Source organism: Myxine glutinosa, chromosome 4 (assembly GCF_964187855.1).
Source record: "Myxine glutinosa chromosome 4, kmMyxGlut1.1, whole genome shotgun sequence".
Classification (NCBI taxonomy): Eukaryota; Metazoa; Chordata; class Myxini; order Myxiniformes; family Myxinidae; genus Myxine; species Myxine glutinosa.
Genome location: NC_136264.1, coordinates 17,254,662 through 17,281,057, shown reverse-complemented (window position 1 = coordinate 17,281,057; position 26,396 = coordinate 17,254,662). Strand labels below are relative to the sequence as shown.

Sequence of the window (26,396 nt, the reverse complement as noted above, 5' to 3'; positions counted from 1 at the left end):
GACTTTCGGGCAAGAATGCTTCAGAGCTTTATTTGGGAGAAGATGTGTGTCACGCAGAAAATTCCGACTGCACAGAGAATTTACACACGGGCCACAAACTCTCATGGAGCGGTGCTGACTTCATTGTGCCTCTGAATTGATTAGCACTTGAGTCGCAGCGCAGCGGGTCATTCGATCCGATCGTTCGGCGGAGGTGCAGAAGCGAAAAGGTGGCCATCGGAGAACTTGCTCACAACAAATCCCCAAGGAATATTGCTCATAATCTGGTAAACATGTTGTTGCTGTTAATGGCAAACCTCTTCAGCTCCAGTTGTAAATGAGTCAAACTTTTGTGTCACACTGGACCTCACCACAGTTCTGCTCCATACTTCACAATGGATTCCAGTTTTCCTCTCGTGTAGCACCCATTGTTCTCAAGGCTATTACTTGCACAACTATTGAACCTTACAATCTTCTGAGAATGTTAAGATGGATGTCCAGTCTGCAATTATGTCGATGAAGACTCAACACCCTTTTGCAAAATTATATCTTTCAGCCTGTACCACGGCCATGCCGATGCTGCCATTAGATTCCAAATGGGATTGCGGATTTGAGGCAAGATTGGCCCACGTCACTTATTTGAAAGTGATGACCCCTCCCCTTCACTCTTCGATATGGGACTGGACAGAAAATGATATTTTACCAATTTGAATATTTAACCCACTAAAACTTTACTGCAGATGATCGAGCTCATAGGTTTGTGTGGTAAATATGAATACTCTACTGTTAGGTGAGAGAGAAACCCAATAACAAATATGCAGCAATGTTTGACAAGAAAAACAAAAGGTACAGCCATCTTTTGTCAGCTTTTCATTGTTTCGTCCAAAGAGTCATGACAAAAATGAAGGGATACTTTGTCTTCCATTTTAAGTCTTCTTCTTTGTCAGGATAATAATAGCAGTGGAAATAAGTTATCTGCCATGAATACCCACAGTGACAGTGCTCTGCAGTTCATCCGAGCAAGCATTTCCCAGGAGGTTAAACCACAGCCAAATAGAGGGTTTTCCCATTGAGAGAACTCTCGATCATCGGATCAGTGAGCTCTGCAACACAGGAAGAACACACAAGCACACCTGTAAACATGTGCATTACACGTTGTAAGCACCAGCTTCATTGCTGAGCACACCCAACAATGTTTAACAACATTGTTTAAATCACAACGCATTGACCAGTAAGACTACATCGCATTAACGTGATTGGCGAGTGCATTTATAGCCCCACCTTCAGTTTTTGCGCTGTCCAGGAAGAGGCGCAAGTTACGTCCACGCAGACCAAACACCTTGGCCGTCTCGTGGAGCAGGCGTGTGCCATCCAGCAACTTCTGATGAAAAGGGTTCTTCAGGAGGATGCTCCCTTTGTTTTTATGGCAGTCATCTTTGGGGAGGGTCAGCAAGAGATGGGCAAACAGCGGTGGAATGATGACTCAGCAGATTATAGAAAGAATGAAAGTTAAAGATGAAAGTATGATACATGGGACTCAAGTCGAGTGGACCTTCTCAGCTACCAAACATTATTTATTACCTGTCAGTTTGAATGAACTTCCACCGCACCATATCATAAAGAATGGCAAGGTGATTTTACCTTTGTGGTGATAACCAATTTTACTTTACTAGTGTGCCCACTACCTACTAGAGCGACAAGAGTCATGTTATTATCTTCTCTGGGGTACATAGATTACAGTAGATCTAGGCTCTAGTCTGTTACTCAGTGATGGATGCAATAAGCATAGAATGCCTCAAAGATGTTGGGATTCCTCCAGATTTCTTTCAGTTTAGTGTTAAACAGCAGTAATGACTGTTTTAAAATGGTAATCATACGTGTTTGTGCTTTATATTTTTTACTTCTGATATAGGCTTTCCCCATGAAACAACACAATAAGCTATTTATACAAGTTAACGCTGTGTTTGTCTACACTCTACAGGACAAAAAAAACATTGGGGAGAGTGGATATTATTAGCCCCCATTGGACTTAGTCCAAAATGGGGGCTTATGGATTAGGTCTCGTCTGACCGTCCATCCATCCATCCATCCATCCATCACATATTGGAGATGTATGGACCGATTTTGTTCATACTTGGCACAAAGACAATACATGATGGTATATATTGATTGGAATGGGGGAAGAGGGATGTCCAAGCGTTACGTTATATATTAGGGGTATCTGGTCTAGCGAAGTTATGGGACATTACATTGGGGTGGGGGTGTCAGATTTTATCAAAAACAGTGTTACATAATTTTTGAACGGCACCATAATGGGGTTAAATATCCGTGATATTGTGATGAATCAGCTCATTCTGATATAGCTGTGGCGGAGGGTGACACCCATGAGAGGTGTCGAGTTACGATTAAACCACATAAAATGCGTGTTTCCCAATCGGCCTGTTACTGGATTTTTAAAGGCAATTTTCACTCACGCTTAATGGAGGTCTTGCACCCCAATGACCACCTAAAGGTTTTTATGAACAAAAGCTTCATTACAACAGAGAGTGGGACGGACGGACGGACGGACGGACGGACGCGCGCGCGCACGCACGCGCACGCGCACACACACACACACACACACACACACACACACACACACACACACACACACACACACACACACACACACACACACACACACACACACACACACACACACACACACCAAAATGGAGGTAACAGATATAAAGTAAATCCCCTGTTAGGAATGACTGAATCTTATCTGTCTAATCTTGTTCATTCACATCAAAGCACGGCACAGACAGCACAGACACGACACGGCACAAGGTTAACAGAGACAGATTAGAGAATGCAAGTGAGGTAACAATTTGAACAACCCACATCCTTGTTGGCAGGCACAGCCTCTTCCCTCTCTTCAGACGTTGACAAAATCACAAGCTGCTCAAACACTTGGAATGTCTTTCAATCCTGACAAATCTCATTCTCACAATCTCTCTCCGAAATGACAGTCTGGCAAACCCTCCTGTGTAATTTCTTAACATTTCTCTTGAGGATGTTCAGTTATTCAAACTCCTGGGTCTTACTATCAGCCATGATCTTTCTTGGGTCTTCCACATGATCAGCCATTTCAACGTACGCCTCCAAACCCAGTTGTGACTTGGCATCATCCGTCGTACAAAGTCCTTCCTTGGCACACCTGAACTTCTATCCAGCCATCTACAAGGCCTTCATTCGCAGCTTGACGGAGTACTGCTCTCCCCTCTAAAGTGGCTCCCCTACTTCACATCTTGCTCAGCTTGACTATATGGAAACCAAGGCCTTTTAAGATTATTGGCATCTCTCTGAGATGAAGCTCATTATTGGAATCTCTCAGAGATCAAGTCTCTGCGATGGGCCTATCACTTCGCCATCACAGACAGGTCGGTGGTCTCTCTGTCTTCTGCCGCCAGGTCAGTCCATTTCAAATCAACAAACATCTCATGCCCTTTAATCTCAGATTCACTTCAAATTGTTTGCAAATATTTCTCAATCATTCATATGAACAAATCTGAAGTTTAGGCTCCGGATTTGCAGTTTTTTTGAGATATGGCCATTTTTACTACATTTAGCATGAAAATTGTGGGCGTCATTTTTGCTATATCTTTGGGTCCCAATATGTCAGGAAATAGTATACATAGAAACCTGAATATTTTTGTGGCAACAAGCAAGGATATAGAGACCATATATATAGAAAAACATCAATCTTCAGGAGCCAAATTGAGTGCTCAGAGATAGCTCAATTCTCAGAAATGTGCAATCCACCATGACAAGCAGCCCTGTTTGAGACCCCGAAACACATTCTTAGATTCATTGTGGCTTCCCAGCTATTTTTCTCTCAGAAGTCCACCCTACTTGCTTTGTAATCAAACACCGCAATCATGTACTTATTGATTATGGAAGGACACCCTCCTAAAATAAAAGAAAACCAAACATTTTTGTTGACATTTTCAGTGGAGCAAAACCATATGTGAGCATATTACCTGAATCATAAAACCAGTCCCATTTTGAAGATTTACTATGTCGTCAATAGCGATATCTTCAAAATGGCACCAGTTTTGTGGGAGATTTGATGTTCCTTATGTCACATCTTCTACCATGAACAGTAAAATGGCCATATCTCAAAGAACACTTGGAATACTAAACTTGAGATTTGTGCATATGAATGATTGAGGGATATTTGTAAAACATTTAAAGTGAATGTGAGACCAAAGTGCGTGAGCCCCCCCAACCCAAATTCGTCAATTTGAGATTACTGACCCCACCTCCTTTCTGGTCTTGCACCCTCTGCTCTTTCTTTGTTTTGTCCCCACCAGGTTTCTGCAAGGCACACCCGGTCCACCAACAACCCCCTTCTGATAATACGACAAATCCAGGATCACTGGTAAACCGACCCACTCGTTTGTGGGTCCTCCATCCAGGTCTTCAAGACAGCTGTTCACCACCATCTGCGAGAGTCCCCAATCCAAAACTGATGATATTGTTGCGGTTTTGTAATAAAGGTTAATTTCCCCTTATAGTTAGTTACACTACAACATGTAGCCTCGCTTAAGCTGTTATTTCTTAGTAAATGTAAGCGTAGTCCTTTCCTGTGTTAGTTTTGCGTTGAGTAGGATAATGAAAATTAAGTGTCCTTATGGCGCTTTGGGTTGGCATTGGCGCCGAAATACCACGTGGCAGGCCTGAACAAGTCGACCAAGGCCGAAGGAAGGCGGAGGAGGAGCCATCGGTAAGCGCGAGCCGCCAATCAGGGCTCGAGGGGAGTGACTTACCAATGCGGCAAAAGGCGGGGTTTGGAACATTCGAGTCGGGCTAGGGCGGGGCCATTAGGGTGGTCCAAAAATGCAAAAAAATCTCTTTTTTATCTGGATTTTGATGCTCTATTGGATTATTGTTAGAAATGGTCTAAATCATTCACCCAAAAAAAAAAAATTGTATCTGAGTCATCTATAAACTCATACACACTCAACATATAAATTTGTCATTTTGGTCAATTTTAATGACTTACAAAGACTTTAGAAATATTTTTTTCCTAAATAATGTCATTGATGGTACATATCCCTGTGAAGTCCTCATGGTCGAAACATGAGTCAGACATGTATGAACATGTTTCAAGCATTGTCAAACATGTTTCGACCATGATGATTTCACACTCACAGGCGCAAGCACATGCAAAAAGTCATGAACCACAAAATGGCTTAGTACAATAGTGCATGTACTTTTTCCACCTAGGTTGCTATTGGATTGTTCTCATTTAGCCAAATTTGGTGAAAAATGCCATATTTCAATTGAAGTGTGTATGGGTTTCTAGATGGAATTGAGCGAAAATATTTGGTGGGTGAATGTTTTAGACCATTTCTAACAATAATCCAGTAGAGCATCAAAATCGGAAAGATCGATGTTTTTTGGACCACCCTAGGGGCCATATCACCCTGTGCCCAGAGCCCTCCACCTCAGTTATGAGATGAGCCCCAGATGAGTTCGAGTGGAGTTGAGTTTGGGTGCGAATACGTGAGTCAGTTACGAGTTCAGAGTGTGGAGATGAGACCCCAGAGGAGACGCGCTGAGTTAGTTCGGAGTTGAGTTCAGAAGATGCGCATAATCCCGTTGTACACGAACTTGCCCTGCTCCCCGCGCTCTGTGCAGTATTAATTGTGCTGAAAAGACAACCCGCGCCGGGCCACAGACGCTCGTTTTTCCTCCTGCCTGCCTTTGCCGATATACGCGCCGCGAGGATTTTCCCGCCTGCCTGCTTTCGCCGGGATACGTGCTGTGACCGCCAAAGGGGAAAGGGGACAAAGGGGACGTGCTGTGACCGCCGGGTGAGCTGTTCCTGGAGCGACCGAAGCAGGCACGTTCGGCGCGCGAACATTCTTCTTCCATTTCCCCGTGTGAGTGATCGGGCCTGTGTCTGGGAAATAAGTAAGACTGCTTAAGTTCTGCCCTGTGTCCCTTTTCTTCTACCAAATCCCTGTAAATAGTGTAAATAAATCTGTTATTCCTTCTGATTCGACCGTTTTGTCCCTTCCATCATTGGTCTCGCATGGTACGAATTAGATCGCTCTGATCGGGTTCTATAGGAAGATAACAGCACGAGTAACGTGGTACGCAGTCCACCCGGGCGTACGCAATTACGCGTGGTTCGTGCGAGACTCGATCCCCGCTTCCGCTGCGGCATGGGTACCTCAAGGTACGCGTGAACTTGTCCCGAAACCCTTTTCCACGTCTGCCCGGAAGTGGCGACTCGGTCTCGCGGTTTTGAAGACCCAGAGGGAAAAAGGGGCTTAATCTCCCCTTTGTAAGGGAACGGGCTTCGAAAAACCGCAACAATATTTTCTACTTTTCTGCTAGAAAACATTATCTTGTGGTAACACCCTCCCCACCCCACCCCCCCCCACCCCCACCCCAACATAGATACCTCAAACCTCATCCACCCAAATTTGCAGTTTTCCCTCCTGAGAGTTTCCTTCTGCATCCATCTTTTTTTTTGTAAACGTTTATGGCTCCAGTCACAGACTTTATAGTCCTCATTGAGGCCAGGCCTTAAACAAAATAACTGCATTGATAAATGTGAGGAAAGATAAATAAAAGAGAGATAATGTAAAGGTAAGGAGTGAAAATGAGTAAGAAAAGTGTGTGATGGTTGTAGTTTGAGTGAGACAGTATGTAATACCAGCAATCCTGACACGGAGAGTGCAAGATGGTTCCAGGCACCACTTTAACGCTCCTAAGTCATAATGGTAGTCCTACCCCTGGGCGGTTGCTGTCGACAACCTACTCCATAAAAAACCGGTCCAACTAGATGGGTGTTTTTTATGAGACACAATCTCCTTAACGGATGCCTATTGGCTCACGGAGGGAGCTCATCACACTTTAACAGGTGTTGTTTTTCGTCCTGCAGGGTGTCACAGCCACCCTCCCCACTGGCGAGTCAGTCGCCAACTACCCGACCATGCGGGAGGTAGCACTGGGTTACATGTTACCAGAGGCAGTCAAGAAAGACACCAACCTGACGAAAATCTTGTCTTGTCCAACCCGTGCATCCTCTCCTGCTCCTCATTCCTCCCCACACCCCTTGTTTGTCAAAGTCTGCCTCCATCTTGGCCTTCAACTCTGCTGTTGGCATTTCCACCTCTCACAGCCTTTCCTTTTGTCCTGTTGCGTTCTGATCCATTCAGTGTGCTAGTACTGTTTTTTCCATGAGCCTCGACTACGTATACAAAAAACCCACCATTATTGATGAAAAACGGAAGGCGTCATGGGAATTTTATTGGTTGTTGGCAATAACATTACTGTGCATGGTCAGCGGTGGAATTGTTTTTGCAGTACTTTTGGGGGAAACATTGATCAGCAAGGATGTTTTTTTGTTTTTTTTTGTATACAGAGTCGAGGTTCGTGAAAGAGCTAACATTTATCAAACAAACAAATCAAACAAACAAGCAAACAAAGTATATAAAAAGGGGAGCGGTCGACAAGGTGGGGAGAGAAGGGGAGGAAGCACACAAACACAACATTTGAGAGCAGGGACATCGGGAGATGTGTGGGAAGGAGAGGGCCTGGGGGGAGGCAGGATAGGTATAAAAACGCAAGGACACCAAGGACTTCCAGGAAATAAGTCGGCACCTCAAAAAAGTGGATTTGGGGTGAAATTAGCGGGGGTAGAAAAGATCAAGGTTTTGGATTGGGGAAGATAAGAGATGGTGGTGAACAGCCGTTTTAAAGACCTGGAGGGAGGAGTGGGATTGAAGAGAGTGAGGGAGTTTGTTCCAGAGGCGGGAGAAAAGAGGAATGAAGGAGTGAAGGTGAGCAGAGTCTTGATTTTGGCAGTTTAACCATATCTCCCTGTGTCTTTCTTTCTCTCTCTTTGTCTCTCTCTCTCTAACTCTTTGTCTCTTTTTCTCTCTTTCTGTCTCTGTGTCTCTGTCCATCTGTCTATAAATGTTAGCTCTTTCACGAGCCTCGATTCAGTATACAAAAAAAAAAAAAGAAAAAAAAAAAGAGGGTTGCAGGCAGATCTTGTGCGACCTGTAGGAATATTTGGGGGACAGAGCCCAGAGAGAGCTGGGGGAGCAAGGCCGGAGAGGAGTCGGTAGAAGACGGAAAGACCACCAACCTGACTGCGGTGAGTAAGTGAAAGGCCCTCGAACTGACGAGCTTTTCTGACGTTGGATGAAAAAGGATCATCATAAATATTGTTTTTCGGTTAGTTGAGTGAAACTTGTGTACGAGAACCAGATTACCAACCAGATTACTCGATATAAATATCCGAATCAAATCCTCAACCTCCCATGAGACTTTGCGTCGTATATCAACATGGCAGTGTTCACCTGCCAAAACAGAGTGGAAAGGGCCTTCTCTCATGTGGAAAAGGCTTTTTCTGGGTCTGAAAAAAGCCACTAAAGAACAATGGAGACTCATTATTTCTACAACTCCTTTGGAATTTTGCAAAACCGGGCAGTTCCACAATGTGTAACAGGGATTGGAGATTACCACCATATGGTTTCGCTTGATTATCGGAGACATGCAGCATGCAAAAAAAGTATCCAACTTATCTGAACTGTCCAATTCTGCATTAAAACATTCCTCTCTGGTCGTAGTCAACATGTGGCCCTGAATGGATTTCTCTCATCGCCCCTTCCTGTTCTGGCTGGAGTTCCCCAAGGTAGTGTTATGGGCCCTGTGCTTTTTCTGGTCTTTATCAATGATCTCTCCGACTCTCTTGAAAATCCTCTCTATCTCTTTGCTGATGACTCTACTTTCTGTCGCTCCATTCCTCATCCCTCAGATCAGCAGTCTGCAGCCTCCTCACTCTCTGCAGACCTGGACAAAATCACAGACTGGTCAAACAAGTGGAACATGTCTTTCAATCCTGACAAATCTCACACTCTTACTATGTCTCTCCGAAAAGACCGACTGGAAAACCCTCCCATCTACTTTCTCAACAATCCTCTCCAAGAAGTTCTGTCGCTCAAGCTTTTGGGTCTCACTATCTGCCATGATCTTTCTTGGGAAAACCACATTGCCAAGCTGGCCTCCAAAGCCAATCACCGACTGGGCATCCTCCGTCGTGCGAAGTCCTTCCTTGGCACACCTGAACTCCTCACTATCCTCACCTGTCATCCGCAGCTCAATGGAATGCTGTTCCCCCCTCTGGGCCGGTGCTCCTGCCTCACACCTAGCTCGGTTGAAGGCAAAGCTTTCAGAATCATTGGAATCTCTTGCGATGAAGCTAACTCCGAGGGCCTTTCACTCACTCACCGCGGGCAGGTTGGTGGTCTTTCTGTCTTCTACCGACTCCTCTCCGGCCTTGCTCCACCAGCTCTCTCTGTGCTCTGTCCCCCAAATATTCCTACAGATCGCACAAGATCTGCCAGCAACCCTCTTATGGTTAAACGGCCAAAATCTAGGCTCTCTGCTCACCTTCACTCCTTCATTTCCCTCTTCTCCCACCTCTGGAACAAACTCCCCCACTCACTTTTTTTTTTTTTTTGTATACTGAATCGTATCCCTTCAATCCCCCTCCTCCCTCCAGGTCATTAAAACAGCTGTTCACCACCATCTCTTATCTTCCCCCATCCAAAACCTTGATCTTTTCTGCCCCTGCAAATTCACCCCAGATACACCTTTTTTGAAATTCCAACTTCTTTCCTGGAAGTCCTTGCAGTGTCCATATGTTTTATACCTCTCCCACCCCCCCCCCCCCCCCCCACAGTTCTCTCGATGTCCCTGCTCTCAAATGTTGTGTTTGTGTCCTTCCTCCTCTCTCCCCATCTTGTCTACCGCTCCCCTTATTTTGTGTTTTGTGTTGGTTTGACTTTTTGTGTGACTAATGTTAGGTCTTTCACGAGCCTCCATCTTGTATACAAAAAAAAACAACATATATACACAAAGAATTAAGTTAAGCACCCCTACACAACGAATTAAGGTAAGCACCCCCTAATATATATTCTTTGTGTATATGTATACATTGGCATATATTCTAAGGTATGTGAGATCAAATAATGATTGGTATGACATTAGCAATTATCCATTGATGAAATTGAGTGATCAAAGTGAAAAAAAGTGATTGGTTGAGTCAGTGATCCGATCACGTGGGTCCTACACACGTTATTGACGCAAAGATCGCTAGAGGTCTTCTCAGAACAATGACTGTACGTTAGAAAACATAAACGTCATCCACACTGTCCGTGATGGACCTATAGCTCCATACTTAAATTGAGGTGAAAATATGCCTAAAATTCCCAAAAATTTTCACCTTAAATTATTCAGAATAAAATATTGAAAACGGCATGATTGTTATGTTTTTATGTGACCATAATATCACTTCTCCAGAAAATATAGCAATATCATGGGTATATTACACTGTTTTGACGACAACAAACTTGTAATGTGCGAGGTTGTAAAAAAACGGGGGGGGGGTGCTTAACTTAATTCTTTGTGTATATATATATATATATATATATATATATATTTCTTTCTTTCTTTCTTTCTCTTTCTCTCTCTCTCTCTCTCTCTCTCTCTCTCTCTCTCTCTCTCTCTGTCTCTCTCTCTCTCTCTGTGTGTCGCTCAGTGTGTGTCGCTCAGTGTGTGTCGCTCAGTGTGTGTCGCTCAGTGTGTGTCGCTCAGTGTGTGTCTCTCAGTGTGTGTCGCTCAGTGTGTGTCTCTCAGTGTGTGTCTCTCAGTGTGTGTCGCTCAGTGTGTGTCGCTCAGTGTGTGTCGCTCAGTGTGTGTCGCTCAGTGTGTGTCTCTCAGTGTGTGTCTCACAGTGTGTGTCGCTCAGTGTGTGTCGCTCAGTGTGTGTCTCTCAGTGTGTGTCGCTCAGTGTGTGTCGCTCAGTGTGTGTCTCTCAGTGTGTGTCTCTCAGTGTGTGTCTCTCAGTGTGTGTCTCTCAGTGTGTGTCTCTCAGTGTGTGTCTCTCAGTGTGTGTCTCTCAGTGTGTGTCTCTCAGTGTGTGTGTCTCTCAGTGTGTGTGTCTCTCAGTGTGTGTGTGTCTCAGTGTGTGTGTGTCTCAGTGTGTGTGTCTCTCAGTGTGTGTGTCTCTCAGTGTGTGTGTCTCTCAGTGTGTTTGTCTCTCAGTGTGTGTGTCTCTCAGTGTGTTTGTCTCTCAGTGTGTGTGTCTCTCAGTGTGTGTGTCTCTGTCTCTTTGTGTGTTTCTCTCTCTCTTTGTAACACACACACACACACACACACACACACACACACACACACACACACACACACACACACACACACACACACACACACACACACACACACACACACACACACACTCCATTGCTCATTTTCAACACCAACATTTCCAAGCCATATGGAATACCGCTGGCTGCGAATACCTCTCCGTAACCATGGAATATGTTTGTCTGTGGTTTACCGTCCACCCAATTATGACGATTTTCTATATCCCTCTATTTCTTCGAACATGGATCAACTCTGAATCACCCATCCAAACTCTGTTTCTCATCTGTGGCAATTTAAATTGCCACCATGCCAGCTGGCTGGGTGTTGGCATGGCAACAACCAGCCATGGCATCACTGTGAAGGCCTTCTGCCACTCTGGGTTTCACCCAATCTATAAACTTTTCAACCCAGATTTATACTGCTGATACATCTTCCCTCCTGGACCTAGTAATGCCGAACTTTCCATCCAATATATCTTCTTCTTTTTCTGCCCCTATTGGCTATTATGACCACTTTCTTGTCAAGACCCATATCTCTCTGCTATTGTGAGGGAGCAACCTCAATCGGCTCTCTCAAAAAAGATTGGGAACACCATCTCCAAAGCACTTATCTTGATTCTGCCTGAAACTACCTTCACGAGTTTCTCTCATGCACCAGTTTAACCCATCACACGTGTGGCTATCCTATCCTTCCTGTTGTGTCGAGAAGCCTTTCGTCGTTTATCAAACCTGGGGATAATTACTCGGCATTTTTTTTCAGAAGGGGTTATGGGGGAGGGTAACGAGATGTTAAGGATATTTCAGCAATTTATCATGACGCTCTTGTCGGGAACCACATCAAAGATGATGATGTCACGGTGAAAGTAAAGTTCCTGTGTCTGCAAGAAAATAAGATGCTGAAAGCAGACTTTCAGGATTCTGACCTGGCAACCTTCTGGCAAAAATCTTGTGGTGAACACCTAATTCTCTCTGACAGATTATGTTGGTCTCTCAAAGACCTCGTCCCATTTGCCACAACTGATCGCTGCAAGGCTGGCTTTTCTACAATGATTAACACTAAAACCAAGGCAAGAAATAGATCGGATCTTGATCATGCAATGACCTGTAAGATGCTCTCGCTGCGATCTCACCTCACAGCTTGAAATATCTTGGAAAAATGAGGAATAAAATGAAATTCTGTTTCTCTTTCCAAGTCATCCTTTTCTCGCCTTTGCCATTTTTTTTTTTAAAAGAGGGGGAATTATGGTTTTGCTGCTCTCGGCCCTGGTACCCTGAATCATGTGGAGAGGCGGTTTGCAGTCAAGCAGTTTACATTGTCAGTATAGAAAGCAACCCGTGTGAGGGTAACTTTTTTTCATTCCGTAAGGCTCGCAACAAGGGTGTCTATCCTGAGAAGCCAGAAAGGAAATCTCAAGGCCGAACCATCCACGTTATGGCAGCAACTTGTAAAGTCTTTCTCTGGCGCATTGCCCCCCTACATTAGGGTGTTCCTTGACGTAACTAGTGAAAATGCCACATCTATTGTGAATTCCAGGATGCATGAAATACCACTTTGTACATAAAATTGGCAAGGATCACTCACTGAATTTAAACCACTTTTTGACACATGTATTATATACATACATACATACATACATACATACATACATATATATATATATATATATATATATATATATATATATATATATATATATATATATATATATATATATATATATATATATATATATACAGACTGCATTTAATATGGAATTTTTGTTTTGTAGGGGTGAACTTACTTTTCAAGATGTCTTGGAACCAAAAGTTCATTGGAATTATGTTGAAATTATTCTAGATTTTGTTAATTTGACCTTTAAAAGAAACAAAAACCACATTTGACATTTCAAAGCAAATAAGTTGATCCTTGAAAGTGATGTAAACTGATATCGAACTCAATTCATGGACAGTACTGTGTTAAACTTCTGTACGTTTTCCAGAAGTATCTCTTTATTTTGCACATTAGCCAATTTTTTTTTTTTAACAAAAACAAAAGTTAAATTACGACTGGGATTACAGACAGTAAAATTTCAGTTCAGTACTTCGTGTAATCCCCACGAGCATTCAGGAGAGCACATACACGTTGAGGCATGCTGTTCATGAGATTTGCCAAGGTTTGGACAGGAATAGCTTGCCATGCAGTGACAATAGCCTGCTGCAATTCACACACAGAGGTCGGCTGCTGGTCCAAGTGGTCGATTTGACGCGTTAATTCTGCCCACAAGTTCTCTTTCGGATTCATATCCGGGGACATGGCACGCCACTCCATATGCTCTACACCACGGTCAGCAAGAAAGTGTTGGATCATGCGAGCACGATGAGGCCGTGCATTGTCATCTTGGAAGACAAAGTTTCCTCGAAAGGCTGCACGAGTAAATGGAAGCAATGTTTCTTCCAGAATGGCCCTGTACCTGAACTGGTTCAGGTTTCCATTCAGAACAACCAGGTCAGTTTTGCCCCCTGCATGAAAAGCAGCCGAAATGGTCACCCCACCACCTCCAGCTTGGACTCTTGGCACTATACAATCTTTGTTGTAGGCTTCATGCACTTATCTGCGCACTCGGACGCGGCCATCTTGACGATAGACCAGAAATCTAGACTCGTCACTGAAGATCACGTGATTCCAGTGTCCTGGCTGCCATTGACGGTGCTCTCTGGCCCACTGCAATCAGCGCTGGCGGTGTTGTCTGGTCAGGCGTGGCTTTCTCAGGGGACGCCTGGCACGATAGCCTGCTTGAACCAGTCGTTGGTTGACTAGCCTTCTGGATACAGGCACATTTGTCAGTTGCTGCCACTCAGCCCTAAGCCGATTAGCTGACTTGGTACGGCCATTGCGGACTAACCGGTGCAGCTGGCGATCATCCCTCCTTGTGGTTCTGCGGGGACGTCCTGGCCTCGGTATTGGAGTAGGGACACCCCTCTGAGCATTTCATTTCAGGATCTTTGACACCTGACCTTGATTGATGCCATACTGCCGAGCAATAGCACGCTGTTTCATGCTGTAATTTCGTAAAGCCACCACTCCATGACAAACAGCATTGTCGAGTTGACGGACCATCTCCAGAGGAAGCGGCAATAACTTTTGGAGACGTGCAGCAGTTGTTTTCCACTTATACAGAACGCAACAACCCTTGTATACCCGACTGTGAAGCCAATCATCAAATGCACCTGTCCGTACATTTTGCCACGCCACCTGTGATATAATCCTGTTGTTGACTTCTTGCTGCGACAATCAGTGACATGGTTCCTTGAACAAATAAATCACCAAAGTGTAAAAGAAACTCACCAGATTGATATACTGAGTTAAGAAAGTAAACCCAAGTCAAAAAAAATAAAATATTCCATATTAAAGGCCAAGTCTGTATATTAGGGTGGTCCAAAAAACATCGATCTCTCCGATTTTGATGCTCTCCTGGATTATTGTTAGAAATGGTCTAAAACATTCACCCACCAAATATTTTCGCTCAATTCCATCTGGAAACTCATACACACTTCAATTGAAATATGGCGTTTTTCACCAAATTTGGCTAAATGAGAACAATCCAATAGCAACCTAGGTGGAAAAAGTACATGCACTATTGTACTAAGCCATTTTGTGGTTCATGACTTTTTGCATGCGCTTGCGCCTGTGAGTGTGAAATCATCATGGTCGAAACATGTTTGACAATGCTTGAAACATGTTTGAAACATGTTCATACATGTCTGACTCATGTTTCGACCATGAGGACTTCACACTATCAATGACATTATTCAATGTCATTGATAGTTCATCAATGACATTATTGAGGAAAAAAATATTGTCATTCAATTCAATTATTGTGACATTATTCAATGTCATTGATAGTTCATCAATGACATTATTGAGGGAAAAAATATTTCTAAAGTCTTTGTAAGTCATTAAAATTGACCAAAATGACAAATTTATATGTTGAGTGTGTATGAGTTTATAGATGACTCAGATACAAAATATTTTTTGGGTGAATGATTTAGACCATTTCTAACAATAATCCAATAGAGCATCAAAATCCAGATAAAAAAGTGATTTTTTTGCATTTTTGGACCACCCTACTGTACATACATACATACATACATACATACATACATACATACATACATACATACATACATACATACATACATATATATATATATATATATATATATATATATATATATATATATATAAGCAGAAGTACCCGGCATTGCCGGGCGGGGGAGGGGAGGGGAGGGGAACGGGGGGGAGGGGAGGAAGGGGAGGTCCAGTCAACAATGACGTTGCAGTTCTCATGGGAGGAGAGCAGCACAACAATCGCGACATCGTCCTGCATCTTCGCAACAACAGCACGAAGCGGCTTTTGGAGACTCACCGATCCTTTGACGCCCTCCAGTACCGGCGTCGCCGGGCGGGGGAAGGGAGACCCGTACATTCCCAACCCGTACATTCGCCCTCTCGACTCAAGCTCATTCAGACAAAAGCCTCGCACAAATTACACCGTGAAGGCCCAATGGCCATGTCTATGCCACAAATCAAGTACGTGAGCGAGTCTGGCGCACTGACTTGAAAATATATAGAACGCTCATACTCCGTGAAAAGTGTAGCCGCCGTGTCGCCATCTTGGTTAGCACGACTCGACCAACTCGCTTCGCGGATCTCTTTTGTTTTGAACGTGTCCCAGATTTTAAAAGCGAGACAACTGTTAAAATGCCATTTTGTGCGGCAATAAACTGCTTCAATCGGTTAAGGAAGGGTTGTGGAAAGACGTTTAATTCATATCGCACAAATTCGACAAAAATCGACACAAAACACGATCGCACAAAAGGTGAAAAAACGCAATCGCTTTTCGCTCTGAATTACGTGCAAACGTGTGACGGAAATCACCATCGCCCAGCATCGAGTGCCAACCAAGATGGCGCCCGGTAGCTGCATCTCCACCTATGTGGTGTGAATGGCAATGGTCATTCTATATATTTTCCGTTCAGTGGTCTGGCAGCGAGGATGGAACATCAAGTGATCGCTCTGAGCGAATCAGCGAGTTGCTCTGGCACCGGCTGAGATTCCGTGTATAATGTTCCTCGCTAAAATGCGCTGAGGTAAATATGAATAAAAAAATATGGATCTCGTCAAATATTTTTCAGTAGGCCATGTCCTTCCCAGGCTCAATGGCCATGTCTATGCCAAATATCAAGCACGTGAGCCTCTCCGTTTAGGAGTCTATCGGTAACACACACACACACACTGTTTTATTATATATATATATATATTGTTATGAATTTGGTAATGCAACATCTAGAGCTAGGTAGATCTGAATAGGTAGGTATTCGGCTGTCGTGACAGGGACTCTACATGTAATAAGTTATTGATGTTCAGGCGGTTGTCGGGGTAAGATGTATGAGTGTGGATCTACCTGGAGATTCGAGTGTTAAATAGTGAGGGATTAAAGGTAACGCCCCTGTGAGTATCACCTAGTAATCAAACCTTTGTCCTTTATGGCACTGCAAACCACATAAACATTAGTTAGGTCCTTAGTGCAACATTAAATAATTCCCTTTCCCTGACATTGACTTCGTAATAAATGGGCACCACCAGGCCAAGAACACCGCCACAATACACCGCCACCGTTTACACCTCCAAGGCCTACAAACCTCGCCTGCGCACCTCAAAGGCCTACCAACCTCGCTGGCACGTGTTACACCAGGACCGCGGGGTCACGGACGGGAGATGTCAGGAGTCGCATGCCGCAGAGGGCGTGACCTGGGCGAGTTGGGAGGCTATGATTGGCTGAGGAGCGCGCCAATGTGACGTCATCGGCCACCAATATAGGCGACGGTCGGACGCCATTTCGGGAGTTCGAGTGGAGTCCAGAGTTGAGAGAGTTGAGTCGCAGAGTTCGTTGTTACAGTTCCGTACCAGAGTTCGTGGCAGTTGGCACAGGACACGGTTCGTTGCACAGTTCGTCGGAGTTGGCACAGGACACGGTTCGTTGAACATTCGTGACCACAGCTCGTTGCAGTTGGCAGTTGGCACTTGGTTTTGGTTGCTTCGTGCAGCCCTGCGGTGGACCGTTGGAGCAAAGGAGCTCGTGGTGTGTGTGGGCCGTTGGACCGACGAGGCCTGGTGGCGCTTGGAGGCGGACGCAGAGGGCCGTGGAACTTGGAGCGAGGTGTGCGATCGGGCCGAAAGGAGCGGTGTTGGACGGCAGCCACAAAGACGACGAAAGACCAGATAAGCCCGAATCCGCGTACATTTTGAACGACGTGACGTGTTCTTTTCGTAATTAATCTCCCTCGTTTTGTGTTTGATATCAGTCGTGTGGGGACGTCCCGATTTAGTTATTAGTATTACCGGCGCGTGTTTTTTTTCACTGTTATTACTTTTAAATAATAAATCCTTATATTATTTTCTGTACATATTTGAACGCAGTTTCCTGGGTGTTTCATTTTAATAGATAAGGCTGGGGAGCTCGTTGCGTCCGGCCTCCCGCGCGTTTAACTTTGTGTTGAGCTTGAATCCGCCATTGAGTTTTCGCCTCGGGAGTGTAAAGTCTCGCAATCGGTCATCCGTGTTACCCTACGGTGTTCACCAAGGGTAGTCACGCGACAAGTGGTGTCAGGAGTGGGATTTGAACCCGTCGGACAAATTTTTTTGTCCGCGGCGAGACATCGACACGGTCGGGCGTACATTGCGTCCGACGTTCGAACGCAAAATTTGTATAGGCGAGGCGGAGAAATTTAATAATCAATTGGGCATACGGAGCGCGATATCGCGTCTTCGTCAAATTTAAATTGTGTTTTTGGTATTAAAATAAATACGCGCGCGGGAAACAACCTTCCGAAAGGCGGATGTCGGAGGTCGACGAAATGGAGGTGCGCAGTGAGGCCTCCGTCAGCGTCGGGAGTGAGCCGGAAATGGGGGATATGGAGGATAGTGTTGGAACTTTCCCCGCCGCTGGGACGGCCCCGATAGATCTCCAGACCATAGTAAATTTAATAAATGCTCAGAGGGCCGAGGATGAGCGAATCTTTGCAGTAATTCGGGGAGACATGAAGGCCCACTATGAACGACTGAATGAGCGATTGGGAAAATATATGGGAGACATGACACCACAGGGTGAGCGAAACCTGACAGAAATTCGGGGAATAAATGATAAAATTGAATCTGAAGGGGGGGAAGCTAGATTGGGAACAGGAGAGAGTACGGCCCATGCAGATGTGCACGGGGCTCAGGAGCCGGGAATGGCAAAATTGGGAATTGCACAGGGAATGGCAATTGAAGTAAATGGGGAGACCGCAGGTCCACAGGTGGATGGGGAATGTCCACAGGTGGATGGGGAATGTCCACAGGTGGATGGGGAATGTGTACAGGTAGAGGGGGAATGCCTGCAGGTAAACGTGGAGAGTCCACAGGTGAGCGGGGAAGGAAATTTGGAATGTGAGAGTTGTAATGGGGAATGTTTCCCACATTCTGGCCTGGTTGTTTATCGGGACCGTGTGGATGTCACAACACCCCAACCGGGGGATGAATTTGGAATTGTGCAGCACCAGGGCGGTGGTGCGGAGCAAGAGGGGGTAGAGTTTTTGGGGGTCCATGCGATAGAGCCGGACCGGGTATTTATTGGGGATATTGATCAAAGCCTGGCGGGGCCAGGAATGATTTGTAATGATGAGGATGATTTGATCCAGCGGCTGGAGACCTGTGACAGTCCCATGGAGGTAGAGCTTGTTCAGGCCCAAAGGAGTCTGGGGGAAGAGGTGAGTTGGTCCGAGGAGGTGGTTGGAATGACCGAGGGGACGCTCACTGTACACTGCTATTTGGAAACAGAGGCTCCAAAATTGGACAACCAGTTGGGGGAGTGTGTTGGCTCCGGGCTGGATTTGGATCTTGGAGGATCGGGAGATAGAGCTTCTGGAGATTTGGTCCCTGTAGGGAATTTGGGTCAACTGCAGGGAGGGGCAGAACAACCGGTGGTAGAGGTTGTTCCCTGCAGCTGCGGAATGGCAGTGGGAATAAAAATTTGTAAAATAAAATTTAAAATAAAATTACAATGGGAACTTGATTTGGAGCAGCCATGGTTGGGATTGGTCCCCGGGCTGCGGGATTTGGACATGGAGAGGTCATGGGTGATGGCCTCGGGCAAAAGTTGCCCCTTTCAAAATTTGGGTATGCCGGCCAGCTGGGGGGCTGTGATGGCGAGATTTGGACGTGGGGTCCAGCCTTGGGTGTCGAGGTACGACCTGGGTCCCACGGGGGGTCTGGTGGAGTGTGGCGTCCCTTGTCCGTCGGGGCGCCGTCCGAGCTGGTGGCTCGGGCCGGCAGGGTCACCGGACCCTGGTGGGGGTTAAGACCTCCAGGGAGGTCCGAGGTGGTTTCTCAAGCCTGGGATGGCAAATATTGAGGACCACTGGGGGGAGGTGTTGTGGGTCGCGCTTTGGTGGTGGCACCGCAGATGGCCAGCTTGGGCCTGATGTAGTGATCACCCGGGCATGCGACCTGACACCCTCTCCCTGAGACTTTGGGACAACTGGCATGTGATGACCTGCCATGCCGTGTTGGTCGATGGACGCGGGTCAAACCGAATGGACAGGGATGGAGATAGCCTGCCGGACAACCATTGGGGCATCTGTGGAACGTGATGGTGTGAGTGACCTTCCACAGATGCTCCGTTATGATTTATGGACTCTCGGGTTGGGAAGAGAGCCATGGGGATGTGAATCGGGAGATGTGTAACGCCATATGGGCCATGCTCGGCTGGCATGTGTATGGCAAAGCATCCTTCTTTGGTGAGGTGAGTGAAATGTGACAAATGGTTGGCATGGGTAATCTGTGGGTTAGATGCAAATTTAAGGGTGGATTTTGAAATGCCATGGTGGACACTGTACAGTGACGCCATTATTGATCCAGGTGTGTAGACCAAAGTGTTGGAGGCTGTGATGAAATTAATAGGGTAGCAAGACACAGCTTTCAACTGGTTGCGGGGGCAACTGTGCTGATATTTGGGACGCGGGATGATGGGGATGTAGTTGTGTAGCCTGAGGGTCAACGTGGTGCTGTGCGTGTCCGAGGTGTGTGGACCATGTCTTCTGGGTGGGTCTCCTGGTGGAGCATGGCTGTTGACTGGACCTTGGTGTGGTCAAGTGTGGGTGAGCACTGGGGGGCTGCAGTTCTGTAGTCGGACTGGGGGATGATGGGGAGGTGCAGGGGACGTGGCTGTAGGGATGCCACGCACTGCGACCGTGCCCCCCAGGGCCGAGGTTGTGTGTGCGGTAGTGTGTGTTGTGGCAGCAAGTGCTCACCACATTGGCCAGCTGGGGCTGCTGCAGCTGTGTTCCTCGCAGGGGGGGCCGAAGGATGGATGGTGGGTCGCACCCTTATGGACACTCATGGGCCATGTTGGCGTTTTGACTGCTCACCTTGTCCCGGTGACCCTTGCACGGTAGAGGTGCAGAGCTGTCGTGGCCATAGGTAGTCGTGTAGTGATGATCACCGTTGGATGCGGATCCACATACCTGCCAGTGTAGTGGGGACAAAAGAGAAATTTGGAAGGATTTGGTAGGCCCAATGTGAAATTTTGGGAATTGTGTGGTGGATGACACCCTTGAACCTGACCAACCTGCAACTACCTGAACTTGAGGTGAGTGTTTTGAGGAGTACTGTCCCAGGCTTCAGGATTTGCTTTGGGAAATTGGGGACATGTAATTTGGAGTTGGGAGGCGGGTGAGAGTGATGACATGGCCGGTGAGGGGATGGAATGGGAGCCACAGTGTCTTGTGGGTGGCGTATGTTTTTGTATTGTGGTTAGGTGTTTTGATGTGGTCGTGAGAGTGGAACCTGGAGAGTGAGTGATGATTATTGGAGATAATGAGGGGCGATAAATTGTGCTTTTTGGAAATGTGCTAATGGAAATGTGTAAGGATTCAATGATTCGAACTGTGAATGGGATTTCACATTGGCAGGCCATGGCAAGCCTTGTAACACCTTTTACACCATCTATGAATTGTACTGAATTGTGCTGAGTTGTGTGGAGAATTGAATGGCAGCGGGGGAGGAAGTGTGTTTTGGGGACCATGGGTGGGGAAGGTGTGTGTGTCCGCAGGTACAGAGCAAGCTCTGAGGAGCGATGCCTGCGGGCCCCCCTCTGCGGCAATTACCCCTGGCAGCCGGTGGTAACTGGAAATTGGAGCTCGTCGGTGGAGGGTCTGGTTGGGCGCCGCGGGGTGAGGAAGTCCCCCGGTGACCCGTGTTGCTGCGCGAAAGCAGGAGGCAAAGGAGCCTGGTGTGTGTGGAGACCCTCACCGGCGAGGTAACGGCGGAAAGGGGCTGTTGGGCTGTCACGGGGCCAAGAGGTAAAGGGGGGGGGGGGCAATGAATTTGTAAGTCGGTTGACTTGTTTTTGGGACTGCGGGCACCACAGCCTGATGCGCCCCCACCATCTTTTTGTGCGGTACCTCCCCGCTGCCTAGTTGAGGAATACACACACACGTGAATGACATCAATGCCATGGTCCTGCAGGGGGTGTATTGGGAATAAGTGCTTTGTTGATTTTTGCAATGCCTTGATGACCTATGGAATGAGAATGAGTGGTTAAGGGGTCTGTGTAGCATGAATGTGGGCGAAATCCACCGAGCCGTGTCACTCACCTGTAACATCTGGACAGGGCCCGAGGAAATTTAGGGGGATGCATTGGGGATGGCCCCGCAGGTAAGGTTGAGTCTTGTGGCATCCACCGGGGGACGCGGTCTGTAGACCGGGGTATGTACAAAGGTTAGAGTTTTGAGTTTTGGAAAGATGGTTAAGTTTTGTGGTTAAGTTAGTGTTGTGTGTTGTTGTTTCCTCCCTCCACAGGAACAACGAAGAAGATGTACATACTTGCATGATGGTTAAGGGGTTCAGCATGTTAAGGAAGTGTAGGTAGGTAGTCCGACTCACTTCCCACAGCCCTTCCTGATTTATTTCATAGGTTAATTAAGTGTGTGACAGTAAGTGTTAAGGCTGGAATGGTAGCCCTGCGGTGAACCTTGCAGGAGCTACGGTTCCAGGGGGGGGGCTGTGTTATGAATTTGGTAATGCAACATCTAGAGCTAGGTAGATCTGAATAGGTAGGTATTCGGCTGTCGTGACAGGGACTCTACATGTAATAAGTTATTGATGTTCAGGCGGTTGTCGGGGTAAGATGTATGAGTGTGGATCTACCTGGAGATTCGAGTGTTAAATAGTGAGGGATTAAAGGTAACGCCCCTGTGAGTATCACCTAGTAATCAAACCTTTGTCCTTTATGGCACTGCAAACCACATAAACATTAGTTAGGTCCTTAGTGCAACATTAAATAATTCCCTTTCCCTGACATTGACTTCGTAATAAATGGGCACCACCAGGCCAAGAACACCGCCACAATACACCGCCACCGTTTACACCTCCAAGGCCTACAAACCTCGCCTGCGCACCTCAAAGGCCTACCAACCTCGCTGGCACGTGTTACACCAGGACCGCGGGGTCACGGACGGGAGATGTCAGGAGTCGCATGTCGCAGAGGGCGTGACCTGGGCGAGTTGGGAGGCTATGATTGGCTGAGGAGCGCGCCAATGTGACGTCATCGGCCACCAATATAGGCGACGGTCGGACGCCATTTCGGGAGTTCGAGTGGAGTCCAGAGTTGAGAGAGTTGAGTCGCAGAGTTCGTTGTTACAGTTCCGTACCAGAGTTCGTGGCAGTTGGCACAGGACACGGTTCGTTGCACAGTTCGTCGGAGTTGGCACAGGACACGGTTCGTTGAACATTCGTGACCACAGCTCGTTGCAGTTGGCAGTTGGCACTTGGTTTTGGTTGCTTCGTGCAGCCCTGCGGTGGACCGTTGGAGCAAAGGAGCTCGTGGTGTGTGTGGGCCGTTGGACCGACGAGGCCTGGTGGCGCTTGGAGGCGGACGCAGAGGGCCGTGGAACTTGGAGCGAGGTGTGCGATCGGGCCGAAAGGAGCGGTGTTGGACGGCAGCCACAAAGACGACGAAAGACCAGATAAGCCCGAATCCGCGTACATTTTGAACGACGTGACGTGTTCTTTTCGTAATTAATCTCCCTCGTTTTGTGTTTGATATCAGTCGTGTGGGGACGTCCCGATTTAGTTATTAGTATTACCGGCGCGTGTTTTTTTTCACTGTTATTACTTTTAAATAATAAATCCTTATATTATTTTCTGTACATATTTGAACGCAGTTTCCTGGGTGTTTCATTTTAATAGATAAGGCTGGGGAGCTCGTTGCGTCCGGCCTCCCGCGCGTTTAACTTTGTGTTGAGCTTGAATCCGCCATTGAGTTTTCGCCTCGGGAGTGTAAAGTCTCGCAATCGGTCATCCGTGTTACCCTACGGTGTTCACCAAGGGTAGTCACGCGACAATATATATATATATATATATATATATATATATATATATATACACACACACACACACACACATATATATATATATACACACACACACACATATATATATATATATATATATATATATATATATATATATATATATATATATATATATATATATATATATATATATATATATATATATACACACATATATATATATATATATCTATCTATAATTCCATTAATCTGTGTGTATGTGTGTATGTGTGTATGTGTGTATGTGTGTATGTTTGTCTGTGACCGCTGTTTCTCGACAACTACCGGTCCGATATACTTGAAACTTGCCAGGTATATTGCTGGGGACCCGAGGATGTGCCTTTTCAAGGTTTGAAATTAATCGGACAAGTAGTTACCGAGCTATGGCGATTTCTTTACCAAACACCGCAAGCCGTTCGCTTTGGACCAAACCATTTCATGTAAATAGAGGGGGGGGTTCTGTGGTCGTTGCGAATGGACCAAACCATTCATGTAAATAGAGGGGGGGGTTCTGTGGTCGTTACTGCCACGTGGTTTCAAAGTTTTTTTTTGTTGTTGTTGTTTGCACGCATGTTTTTTTGCACCCACGTACGGGCACGCCCTAGGATGTTTACACACACACACCCCTACACAAATTTTTTTTTTTTTTTTTTTTTGGCAAGGAACGGGCACCCACGTACGGGCACGTCCTAGCTTATATATAGTACGGGCATGCCCTAGTATATACAATATATATATATATATATATATATATATATATATATATATATATATACACACACATATATATATATATATATATATATACAATATATATATATATATATATATATATATATATATAAATATAAATATATATATATATATATATATATATATATATATATATATATAAAAGAAAGTTTTTGTTTGTTTGTTTGTCTGCGCAAGCTAATCTCCTGAACGGTGAAAGAGAGGAGGAAACCTCCAATACAAAAAATGTCGGGACCGGCCCCGGGAAGGCCCCGAGGCTAGGTGGCGAGACCGGTCGAGGCCCACCTCGGCCGGGCTGGGCCCATTTCGCAATTAAAAGCTGAGCTGAATTATAGTAGTCAATCTTCTACGGCCGCGAGTGAAATCTGAATTATGGTAGTAAATTCATTCAAAAAGAACTAAAAATGTCGGGACGGGCCCCGGGAAGGTTATAGGCTAGGTGGCGAGGCCGGTCGGTGCCGCTTTGGCTGGGCTGGGCCCATTTCGCAATTAAAAGCTGAGCTGAATTATAGTAGTCAATTTTCTACGGCCGCAAGTAAAAGCTGAATTATAGTAGTAAATTCATTCAAAAAAACTAAAAATGTCGAGACAGGCCCCGGGAAGGTTATAGGCTTGGTGGCATGGCCGGTCGGTGCCGCTTTGGCTGGGCTGGGCCCATTTCGCAATTAAAAGCTGAGCTGAATTATAGTAGTCAATTTTCTACGGCCGCAAGTAAACGCTTAATTATAGTAGTAAATTCATTCAAAAAGAACCAAAAATGTCCAGACGGGCCCCGGGAAGGTTATAGGCTAGGTGGCGAGGCCAGTCGAGGCCGCTTCGGCCGGGAACAAACGTCGATACAGCACGGGTGGTGAAGGATATGGTAAAATTTCATTGAAATAGTGTGTTAATATGAAAATTTAATCTTTTCATAGAAGGATCAATTTGCTTTGATAGAAGAAAGCAAATATCTATTTTTGTCGGTCAAACCTGGACCCATTTTGACCCCCCGTAGACCTCCTCAGACTTCGATTTTCTTAGTGCTGTGAACAATATTCGTTACATCACAGGTGATGAAGGTTGTGGTAAAGTTTCATCGAAATAGTGTTTGGAATAGATTATTGTCCCCAACAGCTCCCAGCTGATTTATGGAGCGTCAACCCGAAAGAATGGCCTCGTAAAGTAAACCACATGAAGAGACACCTCGTAAAGCAACCCACATGAAGAGACACCTCGTAAAGTAAACCACAAGAAGAGACATCTCGTGAAGTAAACCAGATGAAGAGACACCTTGGAAAGTAAACCACATGAAGAGATGCCTCGTAAAGTAAACGACATGAAGAGATGCCTCGTAAAGTAAACGACATGAAGGGACACCTCGTGTAGTAAACCAAATGAACAGACACCTCGTCAAGCAACCCACATTAAGAGACACCTCGTAAAGTAAACCAGATGAAGAGATGCCTCGTAAAGTAAACCACATGAAGAGACACCTCGTAAAGTAAACCACATGAAGAGACATGTCACAAAGTAAACCACGTGAAGAGACACCTCATAAGGTAAACCACATGAAGAAACCTCGTAAAGTAAACCACATGAAGAGACACCTCGTAAAGTAAACCACACGAAGAGACATCTCGTAAAGTAAACCACATGAATAGACACCTCAAAAAGTAAATCACACAAAGACACCTCGTAAAGTAAACCAGATGAAGAGACACCTCGTAAAGTAAACCACATGAAGAGACACCTAGACATGTGGGGTAGTGTAATGGATTCACCTTTTTATCGAAACTGAACGAATTATCTCGTGTCAACTTTTTAGGAGCATGCAGGCAAGGTCATGCAAATTGACGTTTTCATAATAAAGTTAATCAAAAACGAAAAGCTGCAAGGGTCTCCCAGACCTGTACGTGCACAGTCGGGTTAAGCTCAGCAGCATTAATTTGTTTTCCAGGTGGACAGCACTATTAATACGATGGGAGAATATCGCACAAAATATGAGCTCTGTCTACTGTAACGCCATGGCTTGCAAAA

General features: G+C 45.7%; 1 protein-coding gene across 7 annotated transcripts in view; it reads right to left on the bottom strand.

The window, feature by feature from the left end:
• Positions 1-26,396, bottom strand: part of IARS1 (isoleucyl-tRNA synthetase 1) — a 212,201-nt gene continuing 185,805 nt past the window's right edge. For all 7 annotated transcript variants that reach the window (XM_068111971.2, XM_078775506.1, XM_078775509.1 and 4 more), the window contains 2 exons: positions 1,261-1,413; positions 1-1,082 (listed from right to left, as the gene is read on the bottom strand). In XM_068111971.2, coding sequence (XP_067968072.2) covers positions 1,018-1,082; positions 1,261-1,413 — 218 coding nt within the window. In that variant the 3' untranslated portion in view covers positions 1-1,017. The remainder of the gene's footprint in view (positions 1,083-1,260; positions 1,414-26,396) is intronic.